Source organism: Nanorana parkeri, unplaced genomic scaffold, assembly GCF_000935625.1.
Source record: "Nanorana parkeri isolate BGI_ZX_2015 unplaced genomic scaffold, ASM93562v1 scaffold505, whole genome shotgun sequence".
Classification (NCBI taxonomy): Eukaryota; Metazoa; Chordata; class Amphibia; order Anura; family Dicroglossidae; genus Nanorana; species Nanorana parkeri.
Window position 1 is genome coordinate 188,851 of NW_017306773.1, and position 27,384 is coordinate 216,234.

At 40.0% G+C, this 27,384-nt stretch overlaps 1 protein-coding gene across 1 annotated transcript in view; it reads left to right on the top strand.

Moving 5' to 3' along the window:
• The window catches only part of SLC9A1 (solute carrier family 9 member A1), a 65,029-nt gene that overhangs the window by 35,655 nt on the left and 1,990 nt on the right, over nt 1-27,384 (top strand). Inside the window, exons 2-9 of the mRNA XM_018561163.1 lie at nt 5,687-6,147; nt 9,494-9,744; nt 13,409-13,626; nt 15,751-15,944; nt 17,069-17,158; nt 20,380-20,450; nt 21,904-22,077; nt 26,391-26,529. Of these exons, the coding sequence (XP_018416665.1) occupies nt 5,687-6,147; nt 9,494-9,744; nt 13,409-13,626; nt 15,751-15,944; nt 17,069-17,158; nt 20,380-20,450; nt 21,904-22,077; nt 26,391-26,529 (1,598 nt within the window). The remainder of the gene's footprint in view (nt 1-5,686; nt 6,148-9,493; nt 9,745-13,408; nt 13,627-15,750; nt 15,945-17,068; nt 17,159-20,379; nt 20,451-21,903; nt 22,078-26,390; nt 26,530-27,384) is intronic.

Here is a 27,384-nt window from a genome sequence, read left to right on the forward strand (position 1 = left end):
TAGCTCCGGGGTCATATTAATATCTATTTTAAATTTTAATCCATCTTAATTTAGTTTTACTATTTCCGTTAGCGCAAGTTAGTTTGGTTCACAACAACTTACTTTTGTTGACTCTCGTTTTGGGCTCCGATTCTGGTGCTAATGCACCCTGAATCTGAACAGGAAGTAAAGGAGGTTTATTCTAAAGGTGCCCATACACTGCTCGATTCTCGTACGAGAATCGCGTGAAATCCCGCGATCGTACGAGAATCGAACAGCGTGAACGAAGACGTGCGACCGTTTCTACTGTACGGTCGCACGTCTTTTGTAGTCTTTTTTTTTTTTTTTTTTTTAGGTATGAGCATGATAACATCACAAAGAGCATAACAGGCCCTTTCACCCGCCTACGATATTTGCACACCTATTCATTCTATGCTGTGTAATTTGCTATGACTAGCATTTCTTTATCAGTAGTGACTCACTACTCACTAATTGTAGCTTAGTGCTTTGGCACTGACTCCTGACATAAACTAGGTACCTTATTGCACCATCTTATTAGGTAAACCCATACAAAGCCAATGGAAATGAAAATCAAAGCTTGCAACACTTTTTGCTATAATATCGCCTCTTGACCAGTATTTTATTTATGACAGGTATTTATATAGCGCCGACAATTTACGCAGCGCTTTACATAGTTGCACATTCACATCAGTCCCTGCCCTCAAGGAGCTTACAATCTTTAAGGTCCCTATCTCGCATGCACACATAGAGGGCCAATTAATCTACCAGCATGTCTTTGGAGTGTGGGAGGAAACCGGAGTATCCAGAGGAACCCACGCAAGCACAGGCAGAACTCCTTGCAGACAGTGACCGGGCTGGGATTCGAACCAGGGACCCCCAGTGCTGCAGGGCAGAAGCGCTAACCACTGTGCCGCCCTGTAGATCCAATTACGGGATAAGGCTAGCTGTATGGAAGCTGGTTAAACAGTATGTACATGGTACAGGATGGTATTTACCCTACCTATGTTTGTAAAAGGTTTGTGTAACATCAGGGTGAACTTGGTACTTCATTGATCTGTGACAGTATTGCAGTATGGATTAGAAGCAGCTAAAACTGTATGTCTGGTGCATGTTACCTGTAACATACATAGTTGTACTGCTGCATCTGTTGGTATTGGCATGAAGAGTTATTTTAAAAATATGTTGTATTGTTATTTTTACTGTGCCCCCAAAAGCACTAAGGTTGGCTTAGATTTATGAAAACTGTGTAATATGAGGACCAGCTAAACAGTCCATTCAATTTGAGTTGAATTAGGCAGGCCCATGTATTACATAGGAAGATGTAAAGGAGATTGTACAGGGTGTGGTAGTCTTAACAGTATTTGTTCTGCTAAGACGACTGTTATTTAACAGAACAGTATTAATTTATATATAATAGCATATTAATAAAAAAAAATATTTTTTAAATATTTGTTTCTTTTAAGTATTATGTAGCAAACCTTTTAGTGATAGCTTGAAATAAAAACAAAAAAACGACACTGTTAAAAGAACAGAAAAGCAAAATGGAATGTTTTTATATTCGTTTTATATAGGTTTTTTTTTTTTGGTTTTTTTTTAAACGAAACTCCCTATACATCTTTCTGCAGTCCTCTTGACCTTTTCAGGGATTTCATGGGTCCTTCCTCTTCTTTTTTTCGGCAGCAGGGAGGAGTCTTTACTCCTGGCATATACAATGCTTATGTAATGACGTCTAAGTGCCGCTGAGTTTTGGAGTACAGCACTAGATGGAAGAGTGGAAGAGCAAGCTGGACACAATGCTGTAGTGTGGAAAGGGTAGCAATTGGGCACTTTTTAATGATATATATATATATATACAGGGCTCGAAAAATCCACTCGTCTGACGAGCAGACGGTGGAGAGCCCGACGAGCAGCTTCCCGGCCGGCCGTTGAAATTACGCAGCCGGCCGGGAGCTTTACAGTCAAGTGATCGAGGGTCTCGAGAGACGCTCGATCGCTTGTATCAGAAGCTGTTCGCTGATGCCAGGGAGCATGGAGCTGGCTTCCCGGCCAGTCAGGATTTTTTACTATTTTGTTTATTTTAGGGCTGCAACAACTAATCGACATAATCGATTATTGAAAAAGTTGTCAACTTTTTCAATAATCGATTAATCGGCTTCCGATCAGTTGGCCCAGTTCACGGCTCCACACACGCTGCGCGCGGCACCTCCTCCCCCACCTCACGCTCGCCGCTGCCAGGCCCGCATCCACGCCGCACCTCCTCCCCCGCCTCACACTCACCGCCCGCCTCTATTTCCATGATCGGCACAGGGAAGCTGGGAGATGTAGTAAGGAGGAGTGCTCTATAATGTATTGCTAGGATTTGTAGTCCTCTATAGCTGATGGTACATTGTGCTGTACTGTATATTATACCATCAGCTATAGAGGACTACAAATCCCAGCAATAGTACATTATAGTACATTATACACTGTATGTATAATGTATTGCTGGGACTTGTTGTACTCCTACATAGCTGGTGGTATTCTGCATTGCTGTATTGAGGACTACAAATCCCAACAATAATACATTATATAGCGCAATGCAGAATACCACCAGCTATAATGTACTATTGCTGGGATTTGTAGTCCTCTGTAGTCGGTGCCATTCTGCATTCATTGCTGTATAATTTTACACTTTCCATTTCACTATATTGCACGCCACACTTTTTTTTATTTTTTACTTCCACCGCTCCAAGCTTGCGCCTGTGATGGACTACAATCTCAATACAAACTAGTAGTCCATCACTGGAGCCATTTTTTAAAATTAAATTTTATTGTTGATCCGATTAATCGAACCTAATAATCGGCTAACTAGTCGATTTTGAAAATAATCATTAGCTGCAGCTCTAGTTTATTTGCTTGCAACCTATGTGGCTTCATGTAATGTGGAACTTGTAATGACTGCAGCAAATTCTGCCCTGTTTTGTATTGTTGGAAAACTTTCAATAAAAATTACATGCAAAAAAAAAAAACCCATTGGATTTTAAACAACTGGACTGATAGAATAGTTGGTCGCAAACCGAATGGATCATCTCTGGTGCCAGGATTTTGCATGTGGTGGACCGGGTGGACAAATTACTGGGACCTGTCTTGGTCTACGTTGGGACCAATAATAGAATACATGGAAAATGGAGGATCCTTAAAAATAAATCTAAAGACCTAGGTTGCAAATTGAAGGGAAGAACCTCCAAGGTATTAATCTATGTAATATCTCCTGTGCCATCTGCAACAATGGAAAGACAGTGGGAGCTTAGAGAACTAAATGCATGTTAAAGAGAGAAGTATTTGGGTTTCTAGAGCACCGGACTGACTTTTCGTTGGGGTATAACCTATATGCTAAAGATGCTCTGCACCTAATTCTAGGAAGGTTGGAGGAGCATTTAAAATAGGATTGAGAGGGGAGGATGAGTTAGAATATAATGGGGCAGATAAGTCAAATAGGGGTCAGACTATCATGGGCGGTGGAATAGAGGAAGATGGGAGTAGGGCAATGGAAGGGGATAAGGAGATTCCCATGTTGCAAACAAACATTGGAGATTACAGTACTATTTGTACTACAAAAAAAGATCAAATGATTGCTAGTGAAAACTGTAAAAATGGGTTATAGTTGGTATTGCTGAATCTTGGCTGTGTTCTTCACATGATTGGGCTGTAAATATTTCTGGCTATGCTCTTTCAGATAGGGTAAAATGAAAATGTTGCGGGGTCTGTGTCTCTCTGTCAGAAGTGATCTGAAAGTGAGTGTGGGAGAGGACTTTATTGATGGTTAGTGTAATGGTGCTGCACTATGGGTGCAGTTACATACTGGTGTGCAAAAGTAATTATTGGAGTTTGTTTACAGGCCCTCCCAGTGTTAAAGCAGACCTTTGCCCATATCTTTAAACCATCAACAAACACACCTTTTAGAAATGTTTAGTAATGACACATACTTCTAGATAATTGCAGGCTTTGTATTCTTTGCATATACCTTTATTTGTCTTTTCTTCCCCAGCCTTCTGACAGTGGCAATGTTTACTAAGGGCAGATTACTAGCTCTAGTTTTATGTTATTAATCATCGTACATGGAGGGATGCATTGGTAGAATTTGAGTGTAGAGCTGCAACTAATGATTATTTTTATTATTTTTTGGCCGATTTTAATTTTTTCGATTTAATCGGATAAAATAAAAAAAACCATCCTTAATTTAAAATAAAATGCGCAAATGCAGTGTTAGTAAAATAAAGATAAATTCGGAATAAAACAGCATGCACAATTTTTTTGCACTGCATTGTAGTACCAAGCGTTCCAGGGTGGGCGATTACACTGGGTGGGAGGCACGTTTTGCGTGCCATTGAAATGAATGGCACTGCAACGCACCTCCCACAGCTGAATTTGTCAGCCCAAAACTGAAAAATACTTTTTTCCCACCTTTTTTTTTTTTTATACGTTTAAAAAAAAAAAAAAATGTATTGTAAGCACATGGTGCTTGAATAGCTTCAGCCAGAGAATGACTGCTGCCAGTGGCAAGATTCTACAGCTGAATGTAAATACAGCAGATAGTGGGCTGCTGCCAAACCCAGCCTATTGGCCATTTCAAATTGCAATAGCTAATATTGCAATTGTACCAGCCCACTGCTTGCTGTGCCCTCCTCCCTGCATGAAGGAGAGAGCTAGGGAATTCAACCAACTAATAGATAATGAGAATAGTTGACAACTGTTATTGATTATTTGAGTGTAAAGGTCCACTCTAATGAGCACTTATAGACTCTGCTCCTTACGCATATAAAATGGAAGCAAGGGCTGGGACAGTCGTAATAATGGCAAATTTTAACTACCCGGACATTGACTGGTGTAATGGGACTGTGGGAATAGTAAAAGGCAATTTTATAGTACAGTTTATTGAAGCCCCAACTAGAAATAATTCTCTGCTGGATCTGTTAATCTCAAACAATGCAGAGCTTATTACAGATGTTCATATAAAACAACATCTGGGTAGCAGTGACCATAATCTGATTTATTTAACTTGAGTTGCACACAATGAGCACATACCGGAAAAATAAAAACACTTAATTTCAGGAGAACAAATTTTCCAATGTATATGTTTTTATAAATTTGACACTGAGTGTTATAACATGATTAAAGTCAAAAGGGGTTTAAGCTATTTCAAATGCTGATTAAATAACTTAGTGGATGCTTCCTGAGGTTTTAATAGTTTTTTAGTTTCCTGCAGAATCATTTGGTCCCCTGAGCACTGGCCCTGATATCTTGTTTTAGGACGGCTCCTTTCCCATGCAGGTTCCTATGGAGCCCCACTTGTGTGTGCTAGTATGCTGTGTGTGTCTCAACAGACACAGCAGGGCGAGTCACTCTCCTACTACCCACAACCCCCTCCGCCTTTATCCAAACTAATAGATGGGTGGCTGCTGGAAACTGTTCTGTCCGTTGTGATCTTCTTCTATCAGACAGGAAGTTCAGGGAAGCTGAGCTAAAAGGGTTGGCGCCGCCTGATGAAAACAACTGCAAGTGCTTGGGCAAAAAAATAAAGCAATACTTTGCTGGGCAATGGTATTTTTTTTCCCAGATTTATTATTGAAAAAAAACAAATTTGAGAGTTTAATTCTACTTTTACCAAGTACTGACCATGCAATATCTTTGGTTTACTCTTTTTCAGGATTCCATGTGATTCCCACTGTGTCCAATGTCGTTCCAGAGAGCTGTCTGCTGATTGTTGTAGGGCTTCTGGTTGGTGGACTTATCAAAGCAGTAGGTGAAATCCCTCCAGTTTTAAGTTCCAAAGTCTTCTTCCTGTACCTCCTGCCCCCTATTATCCTGGATGCTGGATACTTCTTGCCCCTGCGTTCTTTCTCTGAAAACATGGGAACTATTCTGATTTTTGCAGTAGTGGGCACCCTCTGGAATGCCTTCTTCATAGGGTCACTGCTTTTTGCAGTGTGCCAGATTAGTGGGACCCATCTTACACATGTAGGCCTCCTAGACAACTTGATGTTTGGCAGTATCATATCAGCTGTGGACCCGGTGGCTGTACTGGCTGTGTTTGAAGAAATCCATATCAACGAGCTGCTCCACATTCTCGTGTTTGGGGAATCCTTGCTTAATGATGCAGTCACTGTAGTAAGTAGTTTGCTTTTAACTAATTAAATCATTAATGGTTTTAAATGTTTTCAATGGATTAATAAGGAGATAAATTGTAAAAACTGGAGCAAAAAAGGAAAGAAATTGTGCTGTTAACTTTAAAGGATCCATATTTATTTCCTGTTTTGCACTAAGAAACTAAATTTGCTAGACACAGGTAACAGTTCCATTTTCTTTGCTCCTTGTTTTCTCTTTTTAGTATTTGTGTTTATATAGTGGAGCATATCTTTTTTTTTTTTTTATTCAGTTTCACGGTTTTTATTAGAAAATCAGGCATATTACAGAAGAATCATTCAGCATATGTAGGATATACATTACTTTACAAAATGATTAAAGTATTAACAATGTTTAACCCCTTCATGACTGAGCTAGTTTTCAGGTTCTGTTCATAAATGACTGACACATTTTTTACATTTTTGCTGTGTGATTCTTCCACAGCAGTAATATACTTTCTTACTAAATGTACCCACACATATTATATATAGTTTTTTAGAGGACAGATAGGGCTATATAATTATATCACATATGTGTACCTAACCCCTCACTTAATTTGAATAAAATAAAAAAAATGAGGAAAAAAACTAGAAAACCCTTTTTTCACAAGTTTTGATTATTATAATTTTTTTAATAATTATAGTATACAAAATATATTTATATATAATTTATATTTTCCTAATTTTGTTTTACACTTTATTTTAATTTTTTTACACTTTGTAAAAAAAATAAAAATAAAATAAAAAAAACTTTTTTTTTCTTGTCAGTTTATATCAAGCAATCACTATGACAGCTTGATAAATTAACTTTTTTATTTTATTTTTGGCTATTAGGCTGATCCAAACTTAGGAACAGCTAATAATAACCTTAGAGACTGATCCTGACTTTAGTCAGATTCAGATCTCACTAAAAGCTCTTTGATCGTGCCTAGACGATCAGAAGTGATACATTTCACTCAAAAGATATACATTGTATCTCTTTGGTGAAATGTATCCAAACATCGGGCTCTCGAGCTGTCAAAACAAATAGCAGAGAGGTGAGGTGAGTCACTGCTGCCTCTCTGCTATTTTGAGCTGTCAAATACGGGATCGCAAATTGCGGTCCTCTATTTGCATGTAACGGCTTCATTCTTTCATTAATGAAAGGAAGAAGCTTTTACAAAAAGCTTAATTATTTCATTAATTAATGCCTCAATACTGAGACATTAATGAATGACTGTTAAATGCTGAGAATCAGCAAATACCGGCATTACAAAGCCTGATATAACTCGTCACGTACAGTGTACGTGGCCAGTCATATAGGCACAAAGTGACAGGACGTACACTGTACGTCTCCCGTCACGAAGAGTACATTTATATAGTATACTATGAATATAGTACATTTGTAAATGATTACACATGCATAAAATAATACAAAATATTATGTTTAATGTCAAACAGCTCGGGTGGTGTGCTGACAGGTTGGTTACCTTACTTTTTAGGGTTGTGTGGTTAAGAATAGCATGAGTAAGGTATTGCAAGAACATAAAGCATTGGTAGCCTGTTCTCATCCAGTTCCTTAGCCATGTTTTTCACTATTAAATGACTTGTACTCTTCTATCTGTGATTAGCGCATTGCCTAGTTTTTGCACTAAAACCTTTTCCTTTCCTTATCTTTTGCTTTGGATAAAGTGGGGAAGATAACGGGGGGGGGTATCCCTATACGTCCTGTCCTGGAAACACAACAGGAAATTAGAGGAAATCTCCCGAAAATGAAGGGGATTGCCATCTTTGTTACCTCTAGTGACAAAATATAGATTTCTCCACACTTTCTGTTTGAGTGACAGTGAACACCAGGACAAACAGCGTGATACATCTATCTAATGTAGACGCAGACACTCTCTCTAACCCTGCCCTACTTCATCCAAAACTAAAATGTTTTGCCTTTACATACATTAGCAAAAGTGTGCCTGTTCTAGAACAGGAAAGGTTGGGGATATTGGGAATAATTTACATGATTTCTTGTATGACAGCATTTGCAGGAGTAGAGTGCGGAGAGTGTAAAGGGGGGGTGGGGGGCAGTATGTACAGGAATTAAGTAAGAAGGATATTACAAGGGGTAGTGTGTGCAGGAGAGGAGATCAGAAGTTCTAAAGTTAAGCATTGTGTTCAGGAGAGGGGTGTGGACGGTAGAACGGCTGGCAGGATGTGCAGTAGAGGAGTATGGAGGATAAGATGGCATGCAATAGGTGCGGTAGAGGAGTGCAGACCATATGACACTGGGAAGTATGTGCAGGATAGAAATTTGGAAGGTATGACAGTACTTTATATGTGGAGAAGAGGGATTTGAAGGGTATTATGGCTCAGTATGTGCATTAGAGGAGCGTGGAGGGTTTGACTGCAGGCACTATGTGCAGAAGAGTTCTGCAGATTGTATAACACAGTATGCACAGGAGAGGATTGCAGCAGGTGGTATGTGCAGGACAAGTGTATAGGATATGATGGGAGCAGTATGTGCAGGACAGGAGTGTAGGGGAAAGGGGTCTGTTGGGTTGGTGTGAGGCCTTGGGGGAGTTGTGTCTCAGCATGGCGTGAGGTGATCAGGAAGCATGTCTGTAAGTGGGGAGTGTGAAGTAGCTGGTGGGGGTCTGTCAGGGGGTGGTGTGAGTAATGGGCTCCCATGCATGTCACCTCAATTATCTATCAGCTCAGATGCCCACACCTCAATGACCCCTTGTTCACACTTGCTGCCTCTTGTTCCCTCTGGTCCCTGTGTGTGTTGTAAAGTAGCCACTGCTCCAAGCTCACTCCTCATGACTACAATCTCATGTTTAGTTTACTAATTTGCCATGAAATTATAGTCTATTGATGGAGTGAGCTTGGAGTGGTGGCTACTTTACAACACACACAGGGACCATGGGGAACAAAAGTAGTCACCCTCCAGAAGGAAGAATAGTGTCCGCACCAATTCAGAGATGATTTGAGTATCTACAGCCGAGTTATACACAATTTAAGATACATGTTTGTTAATAGTTAGGGTACTTGAATGCATTTTTAAAATTTTTCTCCCTGGTTTAGTGTCACTTTAAATACTGGAGGAGGGGATGGAGTTTAAGGTGAAAGGAGAGTGCACTACACTGGCCTCTGCTGGTTCCAAGTACTTTTGTGCCTTATTTACAGTTCAAGTAAACTCTGAGCTTTTTGTAGATAAAGTGTAAAAATGAATAGCCTGCTGAACTTTTTGCCATGTAAGTGAAATGTTTGTATGTCACCCATGTTATATTGAATCTTTCCGAATGTCCACTCATTTGTTTGACCTTATTGTAGTAGTTGATGTGTATCTTTCTCCCTAGGTTTTGTATCACCTTTTTGAAGAGTTTTCTGGTTTCGAGCAAGTCACATTCCGTGATATATCTCTGGGGTTCCTGAGTTTTTTTGTTGTTGCCCTGGGAGGGGTGTTTGTTGGAGTGGTATATGGAATTATCGCAGCCTTCACTTCCCGCTTCACCTCCCACATCCGTGTTATTGAGCCCTTGTTTGTTTTCCTATATAGTTACATGGCATATATGTCTGCAGAGCTCTTCCATCTCTCAGGAATTATGGCGTGAGTTACTTTTTTTCATATGTTCTGTTTATATTATAAAATGTGTTCTGTTTACCTGCTTTTAGTAGCATCATACTCTTTGCCATTTGCAATATGAAAACTTTGTTTCTTTATTGTCAATTCACACAAGCGTGTAGTAATTCTTAGATATCTGGGTTATATGCTGCTACTTACAGGAGGTCTGGACACGGGGGGAAAAAAAAAATTGAAGGCCAGCACCAATATAACCCTGCCTCCTAACCATCATGCCTCAATTTTGTGCTCGTGTCCTAGGAGATTGGTTTCCCTTTCCTCAGCTTTGCTGAGAAAAAGCCTGTTTAATATTATTTTCTTCAATTTATTTGTTTCTTCAATCAAGATACTCTGTACACTGAAGATCATTTTCGCTTTTGGGACTTCAGTCAAAACTTCAAGAACTCTGCTTGATCCGGTCAGCAGATATCCAGATCACCATATCCTCAGCAACAGGTTTGGAGACCATATCCAGATGCTGCTGAAATGGAAGCTTGTGGAGCTAGCCTGGAATGTGACCTTTTGGACAGTAGGCTTCGTATTGCAGCACTTTCTTCACATCCTGTATATTTAGCTATAGAGTGCTCTCCAGGTCCAGTGCTGTGGCACAGCCTCTAGTTTTAAATTAGTCCCTGAAGACTCACTTAGAGACTAGGCCTTTGGACATGGCAAGGCTACTTGCAAAGTGACCTTCGGCACTGGCCCTTTTGTGTACTGTTAGCTGCGGCGTGCTTTCCTGGTCCAAAGCCATTGCACAGCCTCTTTTGTAACCCTGTCTCTGAATGCATAAAGCAATAAAGGGTATGTTGACACTAAACGTCAAGTCCTCTTTATTGGCCTGACAGAAAAGGTTTTACAGTGTAGAACAACATTTCATAACATGATCAGGTTCCTTCCTCAGGCAAATATTGTGACAACCAGTGCTGCTTTGTACTTTCTGTATCAGTTATTTTTGGTGGGATTATGACGTCAGAGGGGCTGGAACTTACAGTTCTGATTGGTTTGTGCACATCTCTTATGGGTATAAATTTGTGTTCCACTGGTTGTCACTCTTTGCCTGAGGAAGGAACCTGATTGTGTTCCGAAACGTTGTTCTACAGTGTGAAACCTTTTCTGTCAGGCCAATAAAGAGGATTTGACGTTTAGGACTTTTGTAGTCCCAGTGTACCCTATATTGCTTTATGGATTGATTTGAGGCGCCATCTGCAAGCGCTGTTGCACCCACCGGAGACTTGGGGTTTACTTCACTGGTTAGGTGTGTGATGAGATTATAACACATCCTGTCTCTGAATGCTCACCTAGTGAGCAAGGCAAGTTGGGTTGAAGCACTGGGAGCTACCCCCCAGTTTGTATTGTTGGGTGCTATGTTTAAAATCTGGGGAGTCTATTTCTGCTCTGCCAGGCTGAACTGTGGCCTCCCCCATGTCCACAAGGGACTTCCTAGCTGTTTGTGCCCAGCTACTGAGTCATTCTATCAATAGAGTTTTTAAGCACACTCTGATACCTTGTCCTACAGAGTCTGTCTGTGACCCTCGTGACGGTGAGTCAGGCCAGTTCTACAGCCTCAGTCATCATTTTAGATGCAGAATCCCAACAGTTAGGAGAGGCTGCGTTTGGGTCACTGTAGTCTCCAGCAGTTGACTGATTTACATGGGGTTGTTTTAAATCTTACTGATGCAGTACTTAACACCCTGAATTTGGAGGATCAGCCTGCAATTATAGGCTCTAGGTCTTTTATTGCTCCTGTGGCTGCACAGACCTTTTCTTTACATCCGCTGTTGAGGTCCTCAGTTTGTGCCAGAGCTTTTTCTTTTTGAGAAGGATTTCACTATTCAATGGACTGTGCCTAATGTGGATGCTCCAGAGATCCACAATAGCATGATGCCACTAGTGAGGTAGAAGGTGTACTTACCTTGGAGACTTAATTGCCTTCAAGAAGTTGAATTTCCTCCTTAGATCCCAGTTTGCATGAACTGGTTTGATCCTCTGTGTTGCTGGTAATTCTGCTCTGTCAAACCATGCCAGAGTGGTTTAAAACTTCTTAGAAGTTAGTCCTTTTAGTCCTGGGGTACGTCCCCATTTTATGGAGTGGAGTGGTTGGAGCAGATGTCTGGAGCCTTGTGCTTCAGCTGTGATGGTTTATTACTAGCCTCTGAACGTGTGCCTTGCATAGGATTGATGTCTGTACATATGCGTAGGGATCTCTGGCTAAGTGTTTAGGACACTGATATCTTATATCAGTGAACGTCAGATTACTCTTCCCTTTGAGGGAGCTTATATCTTTGGATTGGCTCTGGACTCTTGACTGTCAGTAGCAACACCTCAGGCAGCCATAGTATACTTCTACCAGAGCAAACAAGATCTGCAGAAAGGTCATAGGAGCCCCATCCTTCTGTCTTAGCAGTGTGTTCTCACAGATCTTCTGAGTCATATCACTGCTCAGCAGATCTATGGCTTCTGGACCTACGGTCTAACATCCCTGGTGAGCCTTCAGCATGAAGGTGCTGTCCCACTTCTACAAGTGTACAAATATAAGGATATTATATTTGTGTATGTGTATATGTATATATATTATTCTACAAGTGTACAAATATAAGGATATTATACTAGATTCTTGTCAGGTTGACGGACCCTGCAGGGGGTTTTTCCCTGACAGGTTCTAGTGACACCGCCAGGTGTCCTTGTGGACGACTCTGCTCATCCTGCTGTTTCTTGCTGGTGGATACTTGTTCCACCCCCTTTTTTTCCCCCTCTTTGTTGGTCAGCCTCTCTGACTTAAAGTGGTTCCATTTCGTGTTTATCTCCAACTCTTTGATCATGCCCTTGGGATATTATACTAGATGGTTTTCTATCTTGATTATCTCCTTTTAAGATTGTCCTAGACATCCCTATTTCTCCCTGGAGCAGTCTTCCCTGATGCCTAGGGACAAACGTTTTAAAGGTTAAGCCTCTTGACATCCTTGGACTGGCTGATCTTTGTAGACCAGTTTTTCAAGTTTCCCTTAGGGATCTGTTTTGAGGATGGAAAATCTACCAGTGTTTCCTTTTGTTGACCAATCTTGTTGGATGTTCTTCCATTTCGAGTAGTTATATTATATTATATTCCTGTTTGGTAATTGCTTTGGCTCACAGCCTCTGCTTCCTTCAAGCTACTCAGTTCTTGTCCTAGTCTGAGCATCAGGTTAATCCTCTGTGGCTTTCCCTGGATCATTAGCTCTTCCCTGTCCTGTTGGAAACTTCACCCCTTCTGGTGGTCACAAATGGTTTCTGGTTCCATCTTAGATCTGTTGGTGTTGCCCACCCATTATTTTTACTGCTTTTGATAGTCTAAAAATTACTGCATCCCTGTGTTACTCAATGGACAATAAAGAAAATTAGATTTTTGTACTTGTGGTCAAATATTTTTCTTAAAGTCCATTGAGGGACACGGGTGGCCTGCTGCTCTGTGTTTATTGGCCTTATGTACTGCTTGCTCACAAAACTAAGTCATGATGGTTGGAGACAGGTTTATAAAGGGGGCCGGCGGTTCATTTTCTGTGGCAGCATATATAATACCAGATGTCTTAAGAATTACTACATTCCTGTGTCCCTCAATGGACTTTAAGAAGATTTTATGATAAATGCAAAAAATCTAATTTTTTTTTTCTTTCAGCCTTATTGCTTCAGGAGTTGTAATGCGACCTTATGTGGAAGCAAATATTTCCCACAAGTCTCACACTACCATCAAATATTTCCTGAAAATGTGGAGCAGTGTCAGTGAGACTTTAATTTTCATCTTTCTTGGAGTTTCCACCGTGGCTGGACCTCATTCCTGGAATTGGACCTATGTTATCTGCACCCTCATCTTCTGTCTGATAGCACGCGTATTGGGTATTGTTTTACAATTAACTCAGACTGTATTTACACACTTGATGCATTTTAGTTTACCATTTTCTGAATAGTATACTCTTACCTACTTCTGTCATGGTACAACAATGCTGATTCAAGTATGTGATTCAGCTGGAATCCGGAGAGGTACTGTAATTTACCTGTAAACCATTCAACCTGTTCATTTATTATAAAAAAAAAAATTCAATAGCTATTTGTCTGGTAAAACAGCATCTACATTCATTTTGAGTTAACTTGCTGTTGGGAAAATGGGGCAAAATCTAAAGTTTTTGGGATAGTCTCTCTTCTGGTTTGAGGGCTAGTTCACACCAGCCACAGTGCTTTCCGGCCCGATTTTGGCCGGAACGCACTGGATCACATTTAGGGCGGCTCACTTTGTTGTGGGGCGGGAGGGAGCTTGGCGGTGCATTGAACTCAATGGCACCGTAGCCACGCCCTCTGGCCGCAATGCGATCAGCCGCACGAGAACACGTGGGCATCAACGCCTGCCGTCCGGTCAGAAAAAATAGTTCTTGGAGCATTTTTTCTGACCAGACCGCAGGAATTTATGTGCCTTACCTTCCCGTGCGGCCCATCGCATTGCGGCCAGAGAGCGTGGCTACGATGCTATTGAGGTCAATGCACCGCCACTCCCCCCTTCCGCCCCACAATAAAATGAGCCGGCCGCAATGCGATCCAGTGTGTTCCATCCATAATCGAGCCAGAGCGCACTGTGGTTGGTGTGAACTAGCCCTGAATGTTTTTAAGAACATAAATCTGCTAAATAACATAAATCAACACAAAGCTCACACTTGCAGATGAAATGAGCACAAATATATTATTATTAGTCTTGTCAATTCCAATAACCTCAGTATTAATGTTGCAAATAGATACATTAGTCACAGATGTGCTGTAAATAATAATCCCATTGACTGATGCTGATTGCTTTTGGCAGATAGATGTTGCAAAACATAAAAAGTAAATATACTCACTGCTCTAACTATCCAGGCAGCCTCCTGACTGCACAGATCGTCAGAGCAGTGAGTATATTATAGCCCCATTCACGATTGGCCTTGGGGCCAATCGCATGAGTCTCACAAATTGATCCATGAGACTCATTCAATTAGCTGCGGGTGGTGCTGTATAATGCAATGACAGCTGTCAGCACCCACGGGCGTTCATATATAACCATACATGTTGCGATTATCTGCAGGCGGGCCGTACTGTGTAATGCAATGAGTGCTGTCAGCGCCCACAGCCATTCACATGTAATCGTACATGCTGCGAATTTCTGCAGGCGGGCCGTACTGTGTAATGCACAGATGTGCTGTAAATAATAATCCCATTGACTGATGCTGATTGCTTTTGGCAGATAGATGTTGCAAAACATAAAAAGTAAATATACTCACTGCTCTAACTATCCAGGCAGCCTCCTGACTGCACAGATCGTCAGAGCAGTGAGTATATTATAGCCCCATTCACGATTGGCCTTGGGGCCAATCGCATGAGTCTCACAAATTGATCCATGAGACTCATTCAATTAGCTGCGGGTGGTGCTGTATAATGCAATGACAGCTGTCAGCACCCACGGGCGTTCATATATAACCATACATGTTGCGATTATCTGCAGGCGGGCCGTACTGTGTAATGCAATGAGTGCTGTCAGCGCCCACAGCCATTCACATGTAATCGTACATGCTGCGAATTTCTGCAGGCGGGCCGTGCGGCATAATGCAATGACAGCTGCCAGTGCCCGCTGCCGTTCATCTGCAAGTAACTGCAGCATGTGTGATAACATGCGAATGGTTTTGGGTGCTGGCAGTTGTCATTGTATTGTTCAGCGCCTCCCACAGCTGATCACATAAGTCTCATGGAACAGTTAGTGAAACTCATTTTCATGTGTGAATGGGGAGTTACTACATCTGTTTTGCCATGTTTGGTTTGTTTGGGGCTTTTTTATCATGTACTGTATGCTGGCATTGGTAAAGGACCATTATGATATTTATGTCCTTGGCTGACCATATGTTGTACCAGTATTTTATTACAGTTTTGGACAGTTATGCTAAACACTAATCAGGAATTTTTTGTGAAATGTGGTAAATGTTAATTTTTATGTCCCTTTCTTAGGTGTTCTTGGATTAACTTTTTTTATCAACAAATTCCGCATAGTGAAGCTGACACCCAAAGACCAATTCATTATTGCATATGGAGGCTTGCGTGGAGCCATTGCTTTCTCCCTGGGATATTTATTACATAGCCGTAACAGAGAGATGTTCCTCACTGCAATAATTACAGTAATATTCTTCACAGTGTTTGTGCAGGTAAGTAAAGGAACTTTTCTACAGGGGTTTTGATATCCTGTTTAGTATGCTATTACATTGGACTATTCAGTTAAGCAAAGATCAATGTGTAGAGGGTCTGAAACAGTGTTTCACAATAACCGCACATTTGTTTAGCCATGTCACTTTGTATGAGTTACAAATTACTTTTGGGAAGTTTTTCACACATGCACAGACCATTGTTTGTAGTAGATTCATTTTTGTCATTTAGTTTTTGTGTCTATGACGCACAAATTGTCTCTTTTTTTAATTTTGTAAAAATTCTGAACAAAATGTATTTAACAAAATACACCTAACACTTCGTTGCCTTTGTCTTTCACTACATGGAGTCAGACAGTTGACAAACGGTAAACCTGCCTACCAATGTTGGTGTGGTCCATGCAATCTGTTACAGTTGTAGCAATCTAAGGGGTCTTGCGTACATGTATTCTGTAGGAAGGAAATTACATTACACACATATATCTGATGCTTTTTTTTTTTTTATTCATTATGATACCATAGTAAACTATGAAGTTACCAGGAGGGCTAGATCCTTGCCTCAGGATCCAAATTTGAGGATTTTGTGGTGTATGTATTCTTACAGCTACAACTTTGTCTAAACTATGCCACCTCCTGTGGCCTGCTCTTGATGGCCAGAAGTTCTGGCTATCTTTTTGTGCAGTAAGTAGTCTAGATCCCCTTTGCCATGATTCAGGAAATGTATCATGTGAGGAATAATTATGCTGTCCACACCCTGCAGTGTTTGAAGAATGTGGCACTAAATTACTGCTGATCAACCACAGGATCGTATTAGCACAGCCACTTTCGGAGACTCATAACTTGTTTGAAGCAGAAAGTACATCCAGTTTCTCTTTCATCTAATAGTTAGCAATGGCTGCACAGTTGCACTTTGAGCTAAATTATACTTTCAGGATAACCTCACGTAATATAAAATACTGAGTAAGAGTTTGACGTTTGAAAAGATAATATATGAGTGTGAGCAACTAAACGGCAAGTAAGCTCTGCACACATTTTACTTGTACATCTGATAGAAGTTACAGTATGTTTGCTGAATAGCCATGCTTTATATGTATCATAACCCTAATGCTAACTTCTGTCACTGAAAGGGAATGACTATTCGTCCTCTGGTGGAACTTTTAGCTGTAAAGAAGAAACAGGAAACTAAGCGCTCAATAAATGAAGAAATACACACGCAGGTAATTAAATGACAGATATCCTTGTAGTATGAAAATGAAGTGCATGTTTAAGGAAATAAACATTTGCAACAGTATATATTAGGATTGTCATTTAAGTGCCTTCAAATCCAACCTGCCAGTAACTTTACAACTATGCATGAGTAAATTACGGTCATGTCACATTATAGAGTAATGACATAATAAAAAAAAAAAAAAAAAAAATACTTTTTACTATTAAAACGTAATTCCACATTAAGCACAGTTATACGTATTGGGCTCTGATGCCATCCTTCATTCCCCTGAAAAGTCACACTTGTAACCTACCCCCAGTCCGCTAAGACTTCGCTGTACAGCCTTTCAGTGACACACAGCCACATCTTTAAAATCCTGACCATGGTGTCCTCCCTTCCTGTTTGTGTGTTCCGCAGTCTCCATTTATTCCAATGGAGAGTTTTTACTCTGCCGACAAATGGTGTACAAACTGTCCTTTGGACATCATCTGAAAGGAATTCAAACACCGATTTGTGTGAAACTGATGACCGCATAAATGCTGCTGGCGTCTATTCTTATTGGTGGGCTCATGTCTTATACTACTTTCCCTTGGCTTTCATGCACACAAGTACTACCAGCTATTTCTGCCTTTTGGTTGGTTAATTTGACAATATGTACAGAATGTCTGAAAATAACCAAGAATGCTCAGTCACATGTTAAAAAAACAGTTATGCCTGATTTGTTGTGGTCACACATTTAGCTAAGAATATCAGCAGGTCCAGAATGCATGGCTAAAATGTGTTCATAGGGAATGTATAGTATTTTGCTGGTTCCTCCTTCCTCAATGAGTACCTTTTAAGACTCGGACTTAGACCCAGAACAAGCATTCTGTAAATGAGTGTCAAACTTCCCTTCTCTCTCTATACCTGGTCAGAGTCAGCAACGGCAGCACTGAAGCAAAAACATCAATGACAGCCAGGGAACTAGCATTCTCAAAGGGAGAGTTCCGTATGGTAGCCTTGATTTATTCTGTCATGATAGATTACCTTTATGGAAGAGGCAGTAATTGCAATCAGCCATGGAGAGCTCCCTCTAGTGGCTGATATACAAATCTCTGTATTTTTCGCTGTAGCATAAACCTGTAAGAATGGTTTTGAAAAACGTGAGTTTTAAAAAAAATGACTTCCATGTTAACTCTGCAGTAATTCAAGATATTTACTTTCTGAGCATGTTTTAAAATCAAGCTGCTGGTGGTTCATAGCTTTATTTGTAGAGGTAAGCTTGGCATAACACTAAGGGTCTTGCTGAACACTCAAAAGTGAGAGAATTATTCCAGGGCCATTGTTTAGGGTTAACACTACACTGATGAGCTATAAAGGTTTTTAAAGAGTCGCCCATGGACGACATTGGGTATTGTAGCTTGTTGTAGTTTCACGGGTACACACATTTTTTTATTCATGACATTTTTTTATATCCTTTTATGCAGCACAGTCTAATCTTTTATAGTATACAAAAAATATGAGTGTTTTGTGTGCATTAAAATTATTTTTTTTACTGAAAATATAGGCTTGATAAGGAGTGATTTAAAAACTTACAGCTATCATTTTTTTCCATTTCTCTGCTTTTATAAAATATATCATTGTTTGGGTGTGTTAAGTAAATTGTAAGCCACAAATGCCCTTTTTAGCATGTATGTAAAAAAAATTTAATAAAACTCTGGTAGCGCAGTGATAAAGGAACATATTGTTTCCTCTTTAACAGTATAGAACGATGGTACTATTTTGAGACACAACTGGATGTTGTCACGCTAAATACTTCCTCTTTTATACAGTAGAGAATATAATAAACAATGTGCTGCATTGCTCAATGTGTTTACTACCCAATGTCAACACCCAGGCAGTGTTTTCAGCTTAGGGATTTCTCAGTGTACTCTTGCACGGGGATTTAAATATACAAATACGCTGTTTTATAAACCTGGAGCTAACAATAATGTTGTCCGCAGCCAATTAGATTTTTATCCTTGACGTATGACAGCTAGAATCTGGTTGCTAAATAAGTATAATCTAAATAAACACTATTGTGTAAATAACATAATCCAGAAGAAACAGTTTTGCTTTTAGGTCTTGTTCACACCAGATGCATTGGTGCTGGCTTAGAAGCCTTGTCCCAACACAAAGACCAGGCTTATTGAGCTGCGCTACACTGGAAAGTACTTTATGCAGTACTTTTTTCCCCCCCCCCCCCCTCAGTGCAGCATGGTGTGAAATGGTACAACTGCATTGCACCATGCTGTGGCTGTTAGAACTGAATGAAATGTCACCCATGGCATTTCAGTAACGTTTTACCTAAAAATGCATCAGCACCGTTTCTGCCACTATGCTTTTAACGTGGCTTGCTGGTATGAATAGGCCCTTAGTTTTTTGGTTTTTTTTAAATCTGTTATTTCATAAGAACTAGCTGGTCTTCTTGGCAAATCACCCCTTAAACACCAATCAAAACATTGAGTAAGTAAGCATCAGAACCTCTATCAGGCCTTCATTTTTGTAGGTGTCCCAGTTGGTTGAGATTTTCCTTCACTTGACTCAATGACGGGTTCATGTGCCAGGGTCTGATGGGAAATCTTTCCAGTGCAGACAGATGTATTATAACAAAAATACTTTTATTGCTGCCTTTTGGGAATTATCCTAGTTGAGTTACATAGAGCAATATGAAGCTGACAGACCTTTTAAAACTTCCTACTTGTGACTGGAATTGGGCCATACAACTAGTGTTCCATTTTATAAGCTTATCTACTTTTAGCCTGGTCTTCTTCTAAAGTGCTAACAATTTGCTATTGGGTTTCCAGCACACTTTGTAAAGTTTGCCATAGTTAAACGACTCGGTGAGGCTGTAAGATCAGTCCTGACTGGTATCTCTGAGAAGGCTGTTTGCACTGCTTTACTTATTAAGACATTTGATGTCAACTGGTCACAGTGACTAATTGCAGAACAGCTTCAGAAATATTGCTAGTGATCACTGTCCAGCTCATTGTACAAATTAATGTTAAAGGAAGCCTGTAGAACAGGATTTCTGACTTTGCTTGCTGCATGCTTGATCTGGGTTGACTCAGAAAACATTTTAGCTCAGTGGCACATTGTTCTCATAATAGCTTTTATTTCATATTGCAAATCCAGCAGTATTATACATTTCTGTGGAAATGACCCTGATCATATGCAAAATTCAAGTAAGACTAATGCTGTTTTTTCTTTTAGTTCCTCGATCATCTTTTAACTGGAATTGAGGACATATGTGGTCACTATGGCCATCATCATTGGAAAGACAAGTAAGTCCTGCAAAACACTTAATGTACTGTGTATGGAAATTGACAGAAGGTTTTGAATTAGAATTCTAATGGATCGCAATTATCTTAAAGCACTGAAACGTAAAATTGTTGATGTTTCCGTTGAATGCAGCGTCTGTAAGCTGCCTCGCTGGCATTGACATCTTTGCCCAGTCGTCGTCTTATTTATACATTTGAATTGATTTATGTCCAAATTCATGGGAAAACTATTTAGTTTTTAGTTTCACAGTTGTCCTTCAAATTCATAGCTTCACCAATGTTCCTCTATCTTTGGGGTTTTCTTTCCCTAACAATGTAGTGGTTATTTTAGCTTTTCACTAGTGGAGGCCAGTTGCAAGGTAACATTTGTTATATATGGCATTGCTATTCACCTATATAAGTTTGCTTGCACAATACTAAGATTAACAAGGTTATTCACAAAAGGGTGAAGAGTTTGGAGAAGGCAGGAGAAGTGAACAATCTAGGACAACATAGTTGAACTGGAAAGTGAGTTGAATTGGAGAATCTTTCCAAAACCGCTATTTTGTCCTAGATTGTTCACTTCTCCTGCCTTCTCCAAACTCTTCACCCTTTTGTGAATAACCCCCTAAATTCCTATACAAAATGATATTCAGATATGCTTCAGATAGTTTATAAACCAACGCCACATTACCAAATGAGTTATAGTACTTTAAAAGTATCCTGCATAACAAAATGTAATTGTATAATTTATAATTCAGTAAAATTAAAGAAATAGTCAATTAGTGATGTGCTTGGGCTTGGTGTGAACAGAGTTTGCCCAAGCCTGTGCAAAACGGTCAGTGACCCATGCCCCTCCTGGTCCAGTCAGGGGAAAAAAGGTCCATGGGATTCTCAGGCTGCGGCTGATTGGGCTGGGAGGATTGAATGTGTTACGGACAGGGCTTTTCAGTAAAGGGTGATGAGTTTGGAGAAGACAGGAGAAGTTGGCAAACGTAGTTAACTGAAAAGTGAGCTGAAATGGATACATTTTCCAAATAGATTATTTTGGCCTAGATTGTTCACCTCTTCTGCCTACTCCAAACTCTCTTCACCCTTTAGTGAATAGACCTTTGACAGTTATACACAGTTTTTAATGTTTTGATTAAAGCAAGACAGAATATGAACAATATGTGCATATGTTGTCATTATATGGCATAATGGCATGTAATTTAAATAAAATATTTATGTACACTGACTTTTCATATATGACTCTTTAAACCTCTACATAGAGAGAATGCCTAACCCTATTCCTGATCAGGAAAGTGTTTTGTTTTGAAATGGGGGGGGTTTAAATGGGGGTTCTGAAGGCACCATAGAAGCAGAAATCTGATTGCGGTTATTTGTCCATAAAACTATGCATGTAAAATGAAATCTGTTAAATATATTGCTCAAGAGTCTAAGATTATAATATGCTTTTATTTTCTATACTACATAGGCTGAATCGTTTTAACAAAACTTATTTGAAGAAGTGCCTTATTGCAGGGGAAAGGTCCACAGAGCCTCAGCTCATCGCCTTTTATCACAAAATGGAGATGAAGCAGGCAATCGAATTGGTAGAGAGCGGGGGCATTGGTAAAATCCCGTCCGCTGTTTCTACTGTATCCATGCAGTAAGTATAATCGCACATCATTTAAAGCATATGATGTTCAAGTACAGCTCCAGTTAAGACTTTTTTTTTTTTTGTTATGGTTTGTGCTGTTCAGTTTTATTTTGCAGTCTGTACCACTGTTGGGAAGGGTTTCCCTCACTTCCTGCTCCAGTGACCTCTCTCTTCGACAGGGAAATATCCCTAATGGGGCAGCACAGTGGCGTAGTGTTTAGCACTTCTGCTTTGCAGCACTAGGGGTCTCTTTGAATCCCGGCCAGGTCACTATTGCATGTTCTCCCTGTGCTTGCGTGTGTTTCCTTCGGGTACTCCCGTTTCATCCCACACTCAGACATGGTTAATTGGCTCCTGTCTAAATTGGCCCTCATATGCATGTGAGATAGAGACCTTAAATTGTAAGCTCCTCGAGGGCAGAGACTGATGTGAGTGTGCACTGAGTAAATTGTCGGCGCTATATAAATACCTGTAATAAATATATAAAACAATAGACACTCAGTCAGTATTGAAAACCCAACAAGTTCCTTACCATAGCTTTAGGAAGTTTTACTTGCAGTGAGAATTAATAACAGTTGTGTGCATCAACAGGGCAAAGGTATACTAAAAACTACGGATGCACGATACCATTTTTTCCAGACCGAGTACAGATACTTTTCCTCAGTACTCGCCGATACCAATTACCAATACCTTTTTTTTTTCCTGTCATGTCAAGCTGTCATGTGACTGTTTTTTTTCTAATACAATACAGACTAATGATTTTAGGACAGTGGTGGAGTGCCAGGGCCCAGTCACAGCTGTGGCCACTGTTATCCTGGTAGCTCTGCCATTGACTCCAAGCTGTAGAGGAACTACAAATTTCAGCATTTACATTATACAGCAATGCAGAATACCACTAGCTATAGAGGAGCACAAATCTCAGCAATACATTATACAGCAATGCAGAATGGCATCGGCTATAGAGGGCTACAAATCCCAGCAATACATTACACTGAAATACAGAATAATAGTATGTGCATACTCTGTGCTGCCGCTCTGGGGTGCCAGCCTGATATCTTGGGCTGAGGGTCTCAGGAGGGGTGCGGAAGGTCTGAGCAGGTGGAGATGTGCAGATGGTGATGTAAACAGGCACTGCAAGGTCCCCAAGAAGGCTGCCGCAAGGTCCCCAACAAGCATGGGACCTTATAGTAGCCACATCAATTTAAAATGCTGGTGTCGGTTTTGGGTATTGGGGCATTTTCAGGTGTACATGTAATCATGAAAATGCCCAGTATTGGAACTGGTATCGGTATCGGTGCATCCCAACTAAAAACTGTTTTGCTTGTTGTCTACACATGTTAAATATAGTAGCTTCATTATCCTAGTGTTTTACCATGTATAATAGTTGTATCTGCTGTGCTTTAGATGTGATGAAAGCAGTTTAAAATTCCGGCGACCACTTACCGAACACTAATTATCAACCGTATTCTGCAGAGCATTATTCTAAATGGATGTGAAAGTTGTTTTCACCATGAAGGTTTATTTAATGATGCAATTCTAAAATCAGTGTTCAGTAAACCAAAGAAACCACACATTTGTTTTTAAGATTTCATTAACATTTCATCAGTAGCAGGGCAATAACCCATCAATAGTCCAGGCTTCCTGCAGGAGCTTCCCTCGTTCTTTTCTGTCCTTAACCACAGCCCACCAACTTTTGATTCTGATTTTCCTTGCATCCTTACTGTTTTCATCCTGACATTTTGCTCCGGGTCATGTGTATTTTTTCACCTTGCTTCCTGGGGCCTCCTTGCTATTTGATCTTCAAACATCCATTTAATATAACCAGCCTGTTTTTAGATGAGCACCATATAACGTTTGTTGCCTCCACACTGAATTTTTAGGTACTCCATTTATTCTAAAAAAAACCTTAATACTTCAATTAAATTATTTGCTTGTGACAGAGTCTAACATTCAGCTCCATACATGAAAACTGGTTATATAACAATGTATTACAGATTTTGACAAATGATGGGTTTGAAAGGTTTTCTCTTGCCATATCAACATCTACCTTTGTATTGGGGTACATGGGGTTGCCTTCAGAGCGTAAGATATTTTGGCTTTGCTTTTCTGTCACTTCTATAAGCATATAGTTACTTTGTTTTCCCACCCTAGCAAAGTTTGGATAACTGCATCTTTAGTTCTTGTAACATGTTTATATCATCAGCATACATCAGTATCTGGCCTGGCTTGATAAAGGTGTGGCCTGTGGTATGTATGCCTGACTCTTAGATAACCTTCTATAGCACCACTAGCACAAAAGCCTGTGTTGAGACAAATATGGAAGCTGCCATTGCTGAATTCTGAAAATGCTGTTTGCCTAATTGTCTTTGTCCCTAAATACATTGTGTTACAGACCCAAAACAAACATGATCCCTGATCTGCATGTTTGTTTGGTTTAGTAACTCAAGGTATTGAAGCATTCAAGACAGTTGTGCTGATTTAATAATGTAGGTAAAAATTGTGTGAATATTCACTTATTATAAAGTCAAGTGCAGATGGAATACGTAAACAGGAATGATCTTTTTTACATGATCGAATAATTCAAGGAAATAATCACAATGTATAGTGTGAAGTCTCAGCTCCTCTAGTTAATCAGCCTCAATGCAACAGCCAGACACGGCTGGTTTTCTTGTATAGACAATACATGGCAGTGCATCACCCCACCTCAGTGCTTAATGATATTCATTGCCCTTAACAACAGGTGGATGTGTATCTGTTCTGCTATACCTACCATGATTTTTATTTTATCTCTCCTCATGACCTTTTCCAGTATGATCATGTCTCTTCTATCTACAGTATATACTGCAATGTTCTTGGGGTACAACCATATCCTGCAGTAAATTCAATGACCAGTTTATTTTCGATTCTATTCAAATATTTGCTTCGAAGAATATATATAATCCACCAACTTTCCCGCTGTAAAGCCTGCTTGGGATTTCCCTATTCCCTTTTCTGTGTATGGTTTTAACTGTGTTTTAAAATAATAGAATTATATAATCTAGTGTTCAAAATTTTGGACTTACTAAATAATGTCTTTGTCTTTTGAAAGCAGAGTGTAAATGTAGTATTTTTATATAACTCTTCTCCAAAATGTAATACAAAGGTTTCTTTTCCTCTAATGGCTTGTTTTTAGTATGAACTTGCATATTACTAAGCATAATTATAAGGTATACTGCTTATCCACGTGGTAAATAAGGGAAAGTGGGTCAAATCTGATGACCGAATGCTTCCCATTATCATTCAGAAATCCATCTCCAAAGATATATTCTCTTATGGATCACAACTCTAAAGTATAGTGGGTGTCTTCTTTACAAATTCATCTAATTTCCTGGATAGCCAATATACCTGCTTTGTACTGAACAATAATATCTTAAGTTTTTAGTTTGGGTTCCTCAGTAATACAAATTTCTCATGTCCTGTGAGGAAAATTTCAATTTTGTTAATTTCCTTTGCGTGTTCGTTTTCCAACAGGGTTATTCACAAAAGGGTGAAGAGTTTGGAGAAGGCAGGACAAGTGAACAATCTAGGACAATGTAGCTGAACTGGAAAGTGAGCTGAATTGGAGAATCTTTTCAAATCGGCTATGTTGTCCTAGATTGTTCACTTCTCCTCCCTTCTCCAAACTCTTCACCCTTTTGTTAATAACCTTGCAAGTGTTTAATCCATATCTTAGTCTGTCCTAGGTTTCAAAAGATTAGTAGGGCTGTCAGCTTTATGGTGAACTCCCCTTTTTATTGGATATCTTACGATTTTCTGTAAAGGTTTACTCTTTTAGAGGGGTTTACATCATGGCTCTTTAAGGCCACCTTACGTTGTGAAATACTACTTTAGCTTTACCTTTTGACCTGTTTGAGCTTGATGGCTGTAGAAGGAGCTTATGCACCCACCACCATGGGTACTTGTGTAAACCTCCCTGTCATGGTAAGACGACCTCACTAGGGGAGGTCATCTACATTTAGGACATGAAACATCATTTTGGAATTAGTTGCAGTAGACTCCAAGACATTTCTCTCTGCACTGTGATGTTAAGTTAGACCTTAAAGGGAATATTTCAATCATGGTAATCACCTAACAGTCCTGCCTATGAACGGGCAACCCAAGGTTCGTGCGTTTACTATTGTTACTGTGAAAACCTTCTTCTGGTTTTTGTTTCACTTTTGTTACTTAGAGCTCAACTTCCCAGACTTCAGCCGCGACTTCACGTGGTCATTGACTGATTGAGCTTAAGGAGCAAATGAGTGTAAAGACACTCACAGGTTTTTTTTGTTTTTTTTGTCCTGCAGGAATATTCATCCTAAACCTAAGCCAGACAGAATCCTTCCAGCATTGTCCAAGGTGAAAGAGGAGGAAATACGCAAGATTCTGCGCACAAACTTACAAAAGACCCGCCAAAGGGTATGCTACTTACAAAATAAACTTGCTGCAAAAATAAGCTCTCATTGCTGTGGATGAATTTTAGCCCCTTTTCCCTTGCAAAACTGATTTGAAGCAAATCTGTAGTTTAAACTCTTAACAGTTCTACTTCAAAGCAAGTACCACCAGATGCCTGGACCAGTAACCTGTGTGCGGGGCCCTGCCTTCCCTTTCCTCCCTTGCTTTTTGTTAATAGTATGTGACCATGCAGACCTTCCTTTTCCCTGTAATATGGGCCCTCCAATACCCTCCTAATCCCTGGTCATATTTAACCCTGAAACTGTCCTTGTTGCTGGTAATATGTTTACCCAGAGACCCTTCTTGTTTCCAGTAACACAAGCCCCACTCCCTTTTTTTCTTCTACAATATATGAACTTTTTCCAAGTCTCCTTTGTTTAGTAATATGTATGCCCAGAGCACTTGCTCATCTCCAGTAATAGTAGGTCTCAGATCTACTTTTCTACAGTAGTAAGCCCTAAACATGGTAGCCCTTTTGATAAGTGTCTTATCTCCATTCCTTGTACACTTTTATGGTGACCACCTTTTAAAAACTATACAGTTCCTTGGCCTTTGACTTGTTTTTTTGTGAATATGGAATGTGTAGAATAGTGGAGTTTGGTGTGTAAACTACATTGTAGACTTATCCCACACATAAATGCTACACTAACGCAACGCATTACAAGCTTTTTCTAATACACAGATGTGAACAAGTCCTGGAAGTCAGTTTGCTGGGATCTAAAGCCCAGGCACCAAGATGCAATTTCCAGTCACCATGGTCGACCTGGCGCCTGGGATTTGTTGAGCCCTGGGCTAAATACCACTGGTCTTCATTCCACCAGGGGCACCACAGAGGAGGCTATTGCA